The 11,365-nt window shown below is 36.0% G+C and overlaps 1 protein-coding gene across 3 annotated transcripts; it reads left to right on the forward strand.

Annotated features, from left to right (window-relative positions):
• LOC109361970 lies at positions 1,155–11,226 on the forward strand. 3 transcript variants are annotated; one of them, XM_019607517.1, is made up of 29 exons: positions 1,155–1,306; positions 1,457–1,658; positions 1,760–1,878; positions 1,977–2,093; positions 2,457–2,603; positions 2,778–3,155; positions 3,240–3,394; positions 3,796–3,923; positions 4,006–4,097; positions 4,232–4,481; positions 4,568–4,625; positions 5,079–5,227; positions 5,343–5,413; positions 5,505–5,675; positions 6,335–6,406; positions 6,534–6,635; positions 6,713–6,802; positions 7,542–7,617; positions 7,692–7,785; positions 7,868–7,937; positions 8,066–8,245; positions 8,964–9,086; positions 9,184–9,267; positions 9,337–9,521; positions 9,654–9,792; positions 9,885–9,944; positions 10,338–10,442; positions 10,540–10,654; positions 10,736–11,090. In XM_019607517.1, the coding sequence occupies exons 1-28, from the start codon at positions 1,211–1,213 to the stop codon at positions 10,651–10,653; spliced, it is 3,627 nt and encodes a 1,208-aa protein (XP_019463062.1). In that variant the 5' UTR covers positions 1,155–1,210; the 3' UTR covers position 10,654; positions 10,736–11,090. The 3 variants fall into 3 exon arrangements, with proteins under 3 accessions (XP_019463062.1, XP_019463061.1, XP_019463060.1); XM_019607516.1 differs by having other exon boundaries at positions 2,778–3,394; positions 10,540–10,678; positions 10,748–11,226; XM_019607515.1 differs by having other exon boundaries at positions 2,778–3,394.

Genomic DNA, 11,365 nt, shown 5'->3' on the forward strand with positions numbered 1-11,365 from the left:
GTATTATTTATGAATCAATTTTTAACCTTCTAATTTTTTATCTAGCAGATCTTATACTAATAAATCAATATTTTTAGCTGGACACTTTGTCCTTCTCCTTTTCTAATGTAAAAAAACTGTAGAGATTCCGTGATTAAAAAATATTAATTTTGTTATGAGCAATGATGTATGAAGTGGAAAAGAAGGTTGAAAAGCTTCACTGTGCACAGTGACTTCGGAAACGAGCTTTCCCGTACTTTTATTATAGTAGTCAGTTTCAGTCTGCAAAAAATACAACGTAATGAATCAGAGTCAAACGACTCAAAACTAGAATACTCAAACTAGCCACAAATGCAACAACTCAGCGCATTATATTCATTACCCCCATGCCCTGCTAGATTGCGCCACAACTAATACATAAATCCTTATTCATGCAAATGGTGTCGTGTACCAGGTACAATTAAAATTAAAAAGAAGAAAATAATAAAAGGTGTATACTAACTTTCCAACTACTCCCTCCATTATATATCATTTAATGTTTTAATTCTGTTAGTTAATTTATTTCAATTTTTTTATTATTTTATAAACTTAATACATATTTATATTTTAGTTTTGTTTACTATTTCTCATTTCTTATTTTCACCTCATATTTTTTCATTTTTTTGATTCAGTTTAATGTGCATTAAATACTTTTATTTTAAACAAATTATTTTCAACTTTTACTTTATTCATTGACTTTATAAACTCTCTACATAATTCTATACATCAAAATATTTTGGAAATAAGAAAATATTAGTCGGTTCACAAATACGTGAATTGCTGTTAAAGTTGTTGGATAGGTAATATTACTATCAGAACACAATCATTTTATTTATTTTCAGCTTTATTGGCTAATTCAGAAATTGTTGTAATCGCTATTAATGTAAATATTTGTAAACAATTATTATATTATTCTTCTATTTTATTTTTTGAAGAGTTAATAATAATTAAAAATAAATAAGAAATAATGAATTTATAATGTATTAGATTGTTAATGAATACATTTTTTTTCTCTATTTTTTAATGTTAAGGATGAGTTAGTACCATAGTAAAAGACATTTCACTAATGTACCAAAAAAAAGACATTTTACTAAAAAAGAAAAAAAAGTAAAATAAATTCATTTATATATTGAAAAAACAAAGAGGTGTGAAGCTAAAAAACAAGAAGCAGAAGAAAGAAGAGAGAAGAAGCATGGTTTCAACGAGACGCAGCGGTTCTCTCTCTGGCAACAATTCCAAAAGATCTTCTTCTTCTGAAGATAAAACTCCTTCACCCAAGCGTCAAAAGGTTCTTCCTTTTTCTCTTTTCTGTTCTCTTTTATTCAATCAAATCAATCCAAACCGTTCGACTCTTACCTATTACTTTTCTGATAATTCAACCCTTAAACCTTGTTTCTTCTTTATATTATAATCTTTACGATTTATTCGATTTTTCTAGGTCGACAATGACGGTTCGTCGGAGAAACCGATGCCGGCGGCGGAAAATTCCAAGGAGTTACGTATTCCAGAGCCGGCGCCTGATCCCGGAGAACGTGGCTCCGGCGATGTTCAGATCGCTGGAGATGGTGCGATTGATGCTGTGAGCTCCGGCAAGGCTGATGCTACCGCCACTGCAGCTGTGGTGGCGCCGATTGCTGATGGTACATTTTAGCTCTCAGATACATAATTTTTAATCCAAATTTTGTTTCTTTTTTGTTTATTATACTGAATAGGTGTTTGGTTATTGAATTTTGTTATGAAGGTTCTTCGCCGATTGATAAGGCCAAGGGTGCGTTCTCTTCTTGGAGTGCGCATCAAAAGCCAAGTCCTAAGCTTGAGAGTTCAGCTCCATGGGGCAGGCTCTTGTCTCAGTCTGCACAGGTAATTTCATCGTTATTGAGTCAAGTGAATAAGAAGTGTTTGCAGTTGGGATTTTTGAAGTTCAAAGTTTGTTAATTTGAACTTTGTTACTGTTGCAGCATCCAAATGTCATCATTTCCCCACAGAACTTCACGATTGGTTCCAGTAGAAATTGCAGCCTGCCACTGAAAGATCAAACTATAAGTGGAAATTTATGCAAGATCAAGCACAGCCAGGTATGTCTGAAGACTTCAAGTAAGGTTTCTAGATGGAGTTTTCAAACATTGATAAGATTGTGTGTGGCCAGGCTCCTTTCAAAGAAGCACATCCTAATGGGTCATTTTACCTGGTTACTATTTCACAAAGTTCTATAATCCCTATAGTTAATTGCAGTCAGGGTTGTAGTTCTATTATGTTTTCTGCAATTGCAAAGGCATCCAAAAATGTAATATCGTAGCTATGATTGCAGTTTGGACCGTAAACACAATACTTATCTGCAGTCTTGTGCTTGGATAAATGGTTTTCTTCTAGTTGTTTGAGGTGAGTACTTTAGGATGTGCATCTGAAGTATGCTTACTGTTGTTTATGGAAATGATCAGGGCAAGGGAAGTAATGTAGCTGTGCTAGAAAGTACAGGTAGCAAGGGATCTGTGCTAGTAAATGGGACGCTTGTCAAGAAGAACACCAACTGTGTTCTTAACTCGGGTGATGAGGTTGTTTTTGGTTTGCTGGGAAAACATTCTTATGTATCCTTTTAGTTCATCAAATTCAATTTGATTTTTCCTCCCAGGTGCTTCTTCAAATGAGAAGTATTGATTATACTGTTTGGCTATTTCTCAATTATCTATGATTCCCTTGTTCCCAAGGTTTTTATTTTTAATTTTTGTATGGATGATTTTCTTAATTTGTTTTCAACCTAGATTTTTCAGCAACTAAATACTGAGGTTGCAGTTAAGGGTGCAGAAGTCCAGAGTAGTGTTGGTAAATTTCAGCAGATTGAAAGGAAAGCTGGAGATGCTTCAGCTGTGGCTGGGGCTTCTATCTTGGCTTCTCTTTCTAGCATCAGACAGGACCTCACAAGATTGAAATCTCCAGCTGAAAGTTCCACTAAACCTCACCCGGAAGCCCCTAGTCATTCTGTTCCTCATGGTGGTATAGAAATTGAGATCAATGCCTTCGAATCAACTCCAAATGTGCAGAGTGATAAAGCAGCTGATGTTGGAGCAAGCGACAAGGATTCACCAATGGATTGCGATCCAGATGCTAGGACAGAGGCTGGCAATGTAAAACTCTCTGGGGTGAATGATTTCCTAAGGCCTTTCTTCAAGATCTTAGCCCGTCCTAGTTGTAAACTGAAATTGAGCAAAAGTAACTATAAACAGGTATTGGAAGAATTAAATGGGACGCTGGATACACAGGCTGCATCGACTTCGACTACATCTGTGCGCTGTGCAGTATTTAGAGAGGATGTCCGTGCTGCAATACTGGATGGAAATGAAATAGATGTGTCTTTTGATAACTTCCCATATTATTTGAGGTATAAATATCTTCTAATGTATATCTATTGCAATGCTATGTGTGATCCTAATCCTATAAATGAAATTAGTCTGGCTACCTTTATTTTTATTTATCATTTGAATTTGTTACATGGTGTAAATTTATAGGTGCAGCTTTTATTATAAATGCCTTCTGAATCAACTTACTAGCTTTCACGTATCAGTTGTTAATGTTGTCGCATTGTCTTCTTGAAATGTCTATATAGTTGGATATTAGGAACTTAGCAATGGATGTTAGCATTTAATTTTTTGGTATGTGTTGAGGTTGCTATGATTCTTTGTAACTAAGATTATTCTTTATTTGTTCGATTTGATTACATCTTTGTTGCAATTTGCTTGAAGCCATTCTTATAGCTTCTTCCTTCAATGGATATTTTTGCAGTGAGAATACAAAAAATGTCCTGGTGGCAGCTTGCTTTATACACCTCAAGCATAAAGATAAAGAACATGAGAAGTACACTACGGATCTTACAACTATAAACCCTCGTATTCTGCTCTCGGGACCGGCAGGTGTGTGGGTACTATATTACTGCTCCCTTTATTTTTCTTTAATCGTTTCCTTAAATTGCCATTTTGTTGTTGTTGTTTGCAGGGTCAGAAATCTATCAGGAGATTTTGGCAAAAGCACTTGCAAAATACTTTGGAGCTAAGTTGCTCATATTCGATAGCCATTCACTTTTGGGTGTAAGATAAATCTTCCTTGTTGGTCTCAAACTGTGATCAAGCCATGCATGCTTCTTTTGTTGATGTGTCCGTGAAGTGTTTTGAGTGAAAACTCTGACTCTGATAATCAATCTTTATTTTCTGTGTGATGACAGGGTTTATCCTCCAAGCAAGCTGAGCTACTCAGAGATGGATTTATTGTCGAAAAAGCCTGCAGAGCCACCAAAGAAAATCCTACAGCCACAGATATGGCTAGGAACATGGATCCATTAGCTAGTGAAACAGATATGCCTAGCTCTTCAGACGTACCTACATCATCATCTGGCCCTGAGTCTCAACTTAAGTTGGAAATTGATAACATACCATCTACCCCTGGGACAGCCAAAAATTGCTTGTTTAAATTAGGTATGTGCTCTTTCACTTATGTGCATCTCTAAGGTGCTTTGATTTCATCTCAAAAGTGTTGGTAATTTCCATATATAATCATGCAGGTGATAAAGTGAAATTTAGCTGTTCATCTTCGTGTGGCTTGTACCAGCCATCTTCAAGGTACAAATATGATGTAAACTCTTCTGAACTGATTTCTTTTATTCATTGATATACATTGTTGTGTAGACTTTCTTGCACTTGTGAGATGAACTATAGAATGTAAGTTATCATGAATGGCTCCTACTTTTTATGCATGATATAGTAGTGTAATGGTGGATGATCTTCATTCACCAAATTGAGGTGCAACACCACAATACCCTGGTTAGTGGTTACTCTTGATTATGAAATGACAATTCATATAAATTAGAACTCTCTCAGCAATTGAATTGACCTTTTCTATAGTTTCAGTTTCTCTCCATTTTTGTAGAATGTAATTCAGATATTCTTTTTCTAGCTTATCCATCCATATTCCCCTTGTTTTCCTCTCAACAAATTTCTCCACTTTCACCAATTCCAAACTAAGTGCAACTGTTTCTGTTTTTATTTAACATTGATTAGAAATTTCACATATAGGGGCCCACCTAATGGAAGTCGGGGAAAGGTTGTCTTAATATTTGATGATAACCCGTTGTCTAAAATTGGTGTGAGATTTGATAAACCCATATCTGATGGAGTTGATCTTGGAGGTGCCTGTGAGGGAGGTCAAGGATTTTTCTGCAATGGTAATACATTACTATCTGCTACAACATTTATTATATTTCTTAGATATTCTATTTTCTTGTAAATTTGAGCCTATTTTGGTCCTAGAATTTGAAGGTGTATTTTTTCTGTTTTCAGTCAATGATCTTCGTTTGGAAAACAGTGGTGTGGAGGAACTGGACAAATTGCTTATCAATTCGTTGTTTGAGGTTGCCTTTCACGTCGCTCTGTGGTCTATAAGCATCTTGTAATCATTTTCTAGCCCAATGTTATACTAAGATTTTATACATTTTGTGTCAGGTTGTTTACAGTGAGAGCAGAAATGCACCATTCATTTTATTCATGAAGGATGCCGAGAAGTCTGTAGTAGGAAATGGAGATCCATTTTCATTTAAAAGTAGGCTTGAAAACCTTCCAGACAATGTGGTGGTAATAGGTTCACACACTCACACCGACAGTAGAAAGGAGAAGGTAATATATATATATATTGGTTAAATAAATTTTTAGGTTCTTATATTATTTGGGGTTTAGAATTAGGTCCCTATGCTTTTAATGTTTGTGATTAGGCCTGTGCTGTTAGAGAACTATTATAACTTTTTAATGGTGCTGGATTGAGGGACGATGACCTATTTTGATAATTTTGAAACTATTGGAATCCAAAAAGTTTGTAATTGGGCCCATATAGTTTCATGACCTTACGAGTGAACATTTGAGCACCGCTATATGTTTAACATTGCTTTAATAATAGGGATCCATTTAAAAAAATTCGAAACTATAGGGACCCAGTTACAAGTCTCCAAAGATATATAAGGAAATAATAATTAAGATTAATTATCCCTTTTTTGGATCAAATCATAACCCTGTTCTGTAATGCTAAAGTGTCATGCACATTGACCCTGAAACTGAATATCTTGTCTGCATGTCTTTTGGTTTATTTGCATGGGAATTTGTTGAAAGAATGAAATAATCAGTTTCTGAAGATCTGTATTGTTTTAGTAGTTATGCAATTTATAATTTTATTTCATTTTGTTTTATATTAATTGGAAACTAAGAAATATTTTTCTTTTAGTGAATAAATGTTCAAATTGGAAGTTATAAATTAACTCTTTGAATTTTTTCTTTCCTTGCAGTCGCATCCCGGGGGTTTGCTTTTTACAAAATTCGGTAGCAATCAGACTGCCCTTCTTGACTTGGCTTTCCCGGTAATGGCTCATCACCTTTTAACTCCACTTCCTTTTGTTTGAAAGTGAGAAGCAGGAATTGCATGTATATGCTTGTATTTGCTTGTATATGCTTATATTAGGGAACATTATGCATTTACTTTTTCAGGATGGTTTTGGACGATTGCATGACAGAGGAAAGGAAGTCCCAAAGCCAAACAAAATGTTGATTAAGCTTTTCCCTAATAAAGTTACAATTCACATGCCACAGGTACGTTCAGTGGATTATCTGTCATTTGTTTGTTCATAACTTCATATATAATATTCATAGTATATTTTCTGTTGTAGGATGAGGCACTTCTAGCATCTTGGAAGCAGCAATTGGATCGAGATGTCGAGACTCTTAAAATCAAAGGAAATTTGCATCACTTGCGCACAGTAAGTATCTTGTGTTAGCTTGTAATTTTAGTTCTGACAGCATGATGGAAATATATTTTCATGTTTAATACTTGTAAATTTTGCACACGAGAAAACAGGTTGGAGGCTATACGGAATTTTCCTTTATACGCCATGTTATTAATGGTACTGTTAACTTCAAAGTGTGATTTAGATATGAAGGATTGGGATACCAATCATGCAAATTATGCTTCCCATTGAAACTTTATTTCCCAAGGATATGTGTTCTTTAGATCAGCGTTTAAGATTTTGAAGGATGTTTCGGTGAGTGTGTGGGTTTTTAGAGGCTTTTACCTTGTCTCTGTGATCTCCCAACCTTGCATAATTTGCCACTTGAAATTTTAACCTCTTGTATTAATCTAAGACTGAGAAGCTGATGAGTTAGAATTCCATCTGGCCCTTGATTCTGTTAGTCAGCTTTTCTAGACTGGAGAATTTTGATGGTTGATTCTTTTGGTGTTTTAGTTAGTCCTCCTATAAGTTATTATCTTCGCAGATTTTCAGAGGTCATTTTTTGGTTTGAACAAAGACTGCGTACATCTACCCTACCTAGACCTCACTTCATGGGAGCCTTGTGCATTGGTCTCCCTAATAGTACATAATAGGATTACTCAAGACATATGTTTAGCCGTATATTATTATAAATGTTTGATTATTTATAGTTACATTAATGGTGTTCTTTGCTTACAATACTTATAGTCTATCAAATTTTATTTAATAGGTTTTAGGCCGTTGCGGAATGGAATGCGAAGGACTTGAGACCTTGTGCATTAAGGATCAGACACTTACAAACGAAAGTATGTTCTACCATTAAGTGGTTTAGGATTTGCCACTCAAATCTCTCTCCTATATCATGTTTGCTACACTGCAGATGCAGAGAAGATAGTCGGTTGGGCTTTAAGCCACCACCTCATGCAGAATTCTGCAGCTGATCCTGATTCGAAGCTGGTCTTGTCTTGTGACAGGTAATTGCCAACTTGCATCGCTTGTATTTTTGAAATACTGTGTGTACTGCATTATAATTTTATAATGGTGTTACCCTACCAGCATCCAGTACGGAATTGAGATCTTGCATTCTATCCAGAATGAGCCCAAGAGCCTGAAGAAGTCTCTTAAGGTGATTGTAATGCTCTTTTGATACTAAGAAGTTTGTTCCAGTTTTGCTCTTTATAAGTATTTCTATTGGGAGAGTTTAACCAACTTCTTTCATGAACACTACTCATGTGTTGTCTGAAATGAAATCAGGATATTGTAACAGAAAACGAGTTTGAAAAGAAGCTTTTGGGTGATGTTATTCCACCTAGTGACATTGATGTTACTTTTGATGATATTGGAGCTCTCGAGAATGTCAAGGATACACTGAAAGAGTTGGTGATGCTTCCTTTACAGAGGCCTGAGCTGTTTTGCAAGGGACAATTAACCAAGGTTATGCTTTCTTCATAGATAGAAATTTATTTTATTAAAAGTTTTCGTTTCTGCTCTTTATGTCAGCTGACCGTGTTTTGAAAATTGAGATAGATCCCACTATATTTTTGCCTCTTTTTATCACGTACTTTTACTACTTTGCTGAATTGTTCATGGACTTATTGATTTTATGATGATTTTGATGGGCTATGATGATGCCTTCTCCCTGTCCCCACTAGAAAAGAGAGGGGGAAAGAAGAATCAGCTGTGTTTTCTTAAATCCTGTTTTTGGAGTGACCTTGACATCTGGGGATCTGTATCAACAAGATCTAGTGGTGTAAGGCCCCACTAGATCTTCAAAAAGACCAGTTCGATTCCCGGGAGCAACACTTGTTGGGAGGGACAGCCACGCACCCCAAAAGGGATTAGTTCCTGGGGATACCCTTGGTAGTTCCAAAAAATATGGGGATCTGTAGCTTTTGTATGTGTTATCTGATATTCACTTGTGCATGATATGTAACTCATTTGTTGTTTGCAATCCGTCATAAAGCAATCTGACATAAAACAATGAAAGCTAAAAACATTTGTGATGGGCTTCTGGTTCCCCGAAATTATTTCCATATTCATTGAAATACATGGTAAACGGTGTAACTTATAAAACCATTTTTTTCTGTGATATCACGCCCTTTGTCAAAATATTACACATGCTGATTTCTGACTGAGTTTGCCTGTTGTGCAGCCGTGCAAGGGGATCCTATTATTTGGCCCCCCTGGAACAGGTAAAACAATGCTTGCAAAGGCAATTGCTACTGAAGCTGGTGCAAACTTCATCAACATTTCTATGTCAAGTATCACGTCTAAGGTTTAATTTGTGCCCCACTGGATGTAGTTATTCTTAGTATCTTACCTATATCAGTTTGTTGTACATGTTAACTCGTTCTTGCCCCTTTTTGCTTCAGTGGTTTGGCGAGGGCGAAAAATATGTGAAAGCTGTTTTCTCTCTGGCTAGTAAAATTGCTCCTAGTGTTATATTTGTCGATGAAGTAAGCTTTTCACATAAAATGGTTTTCGTTTGTTTTGTATCATCAGATGTAACTTTACTATTTTTTTAGGTTGACAGTATGTTGGGACGGAGGGAAAATCCAGGGGAGCATGAGGCCATGCGGAAGATGAAAAATGAATTCATGGTGAATTGGGATGGGTTGCGTACAAAGGATACTGAGCGGGTTCTTGTGCTTGCAGCAACTAATAGGCCTTTTGACCTAGATGAGGCTGTCATAAGGAGGCTGCCACGGAGGTATATACCATGCTCAATTATGCTTTTGATATCCCTTTTCTCCTTTTTCTCCTCCCTCTTTTGGGTGAAGAGGTGCTAAAGAACACTAGGTGCATGTTGAAGTTTTTGTAATCTTTCGGTCTTCTTCTGCAGATTGATGGTAAATTTGCCAGATGCTCCTAACAGAGCAAAAATTTTGAAAGTTATACTGGCAAAAGAGGAATTATCCCCAGATATTGATTTGGATGCAGTTGCAAGCATGACTGATGGATATTCGGGAAGTGATCTAAAGGTTGTAGATGTTCTATTTCCTGTTATCCAATAATACTTTTAACATTGGTGTTATATGTTTGTCATTATTTGATGTATGCTCTTATACTGCAGAATTTGTGTGTAACTGCTGCACACCGTCCAATTAAAGAGATATTAGAAAAGGAAAAAAAGGTATGGTTCTTCTATATGTTGTTGTGTGTTATGCTTGGTACCTTATGTTGTTGTGTGTTATGCTTGGTACCTTATGTTGTTGTGTGTTATGCTTGGTACCTTATGTTGTTGTTAAAACTTAGGTTTAGTACTTCTATTGGTTTGTCATTGCTTCTGACTATAAAAATACAGTTAGGAGGGTTCCACAAATCATTCTGGAAAGTTTACATGCTCTTTGAGCATTGTAAAAATTAAGTTATATGTTGACCTTTGTTGGGACAATACTATTACTATTTGGTGATGCTCTTAGGTCTTCTGTACATATGTATTCATATTAGTTCATAGACATTCGTGGTTGTACTACTTGGGAGCTTAAAGGAGATTCCAACCTAATGTGTTTGAGATGCATTACAGGAATGTGCTGCTGCTCTAGCAGAAGGTCGACCTGCTCCATCATTATGTAGCAGTGTGGACATCCGATCTTTAAACATGGATGACTTCAAATATGCACATCAACAGGTATGAAACGAGAGCCTCTTTTATGCACTCACTCCCTATCCTTCCAGCCCTCCATTTTTTAATAAAAATTAACTTTGTATATTATGTTTTGAGGCAGGTCTGTGCAAGTGTTTCCTCCGAATCAGTAAATATGACCGAACTATTACAATGGAATGAACTCTATGGCGAAGGTGGTTCAAGAGTAAAGAAATCTCTCAGCTATTTCATGTGAGGGCTGTTTCTTTGGTAGACACCTAATGCTGCCTCCATCTCGTAAGGTCCGAGCATTTGTAGTTTTTTTTGCCCATCAATAGGGCTAGCAGGGGTTGTTGTTCAGCCATTTCCTTTGTAAAATGAAACCTTCTTTGAAGTTACTTTTCTTATGTCCCAGATGGTAAGTTTTGAAGGGAGTGGAGAGCCTTACAGGATTTTGGTCATGCTCTTCTGCTTTTGTTTGGTTCCTCGTCCCAAAAGAACGCGGGTTGAGTTTTTTTGTTAATCTTTTGAAAAGTTTTAAATGTTGGACCATATAAGATAAAGATAATATTGTAGATGATCCCGTGCATATATATTTGTTGTCACTCCTATTGAGATATGCTGGAATAATAAGCATTTAGGCCCTATCATTCTCTGTTTTTTGTTCATATCATGCGTTTTAAAGTCTCTAAATTGATTCCATGGGAATGCAAGCGATTGATGAAGTTGTATCCTGCTACTGCAATTATGCTGTGCATAGAGCGTTTATCTTTATAGTTTATTAAATACCTTTAATAGTAAGTTAACATTCCATGTTAAATTCACACTATATTCCCCCTGGCAATAGGAAGAGTGTTGGTTGCGTTAAATTGTAGATAGCTACTTCTGTGTGTGGATATATATTATGTAAATTTGACTTTTACTAGTAGTAGATGCCACAACAATCTATATTATTTAATAGAAGGGTT

This window comes from Lupinus angustifolius, chromosome LG12, assembly GCF_001865875.1.
Source record: "Lupinus angustifolius cultivar Tanjil chromosome LG12, LupAngTanjil_v1.0, whole genome shotgun sequence".
Lineage (NCBI taxonomy): Eukaryota > Viridiplantae > Streptophyta > Magnoliopsida > Fabales > Fabaceae > Lupinus > Lupinus angustifolius.

Bases quoted from the DNA above. Each gene is read 5' to 3' on its own strand.
- LOC109361970 (XM_019607516.1), top strand. From the start codon at position 1,211: ATGGTTTCAACGAGACGCAGCGGTTCTCTCTCTGGCAACAATTCCAAA. The intron at 5,414-5,504 runs GTTGCCTTTCAC...ATTTTGTGTCAG, and splicing joins TTATCAATTCGTTGTTTGAG to GTTGTTTACAGTGAGAGCAG. The intron at 5,676-6,334 runs GTAATATATATA...CTTTCCTTGCAG, and splicing joins CCGACAGTAGAAAGGAGAAG to TCGCATCCCGGGGGTTTGCT.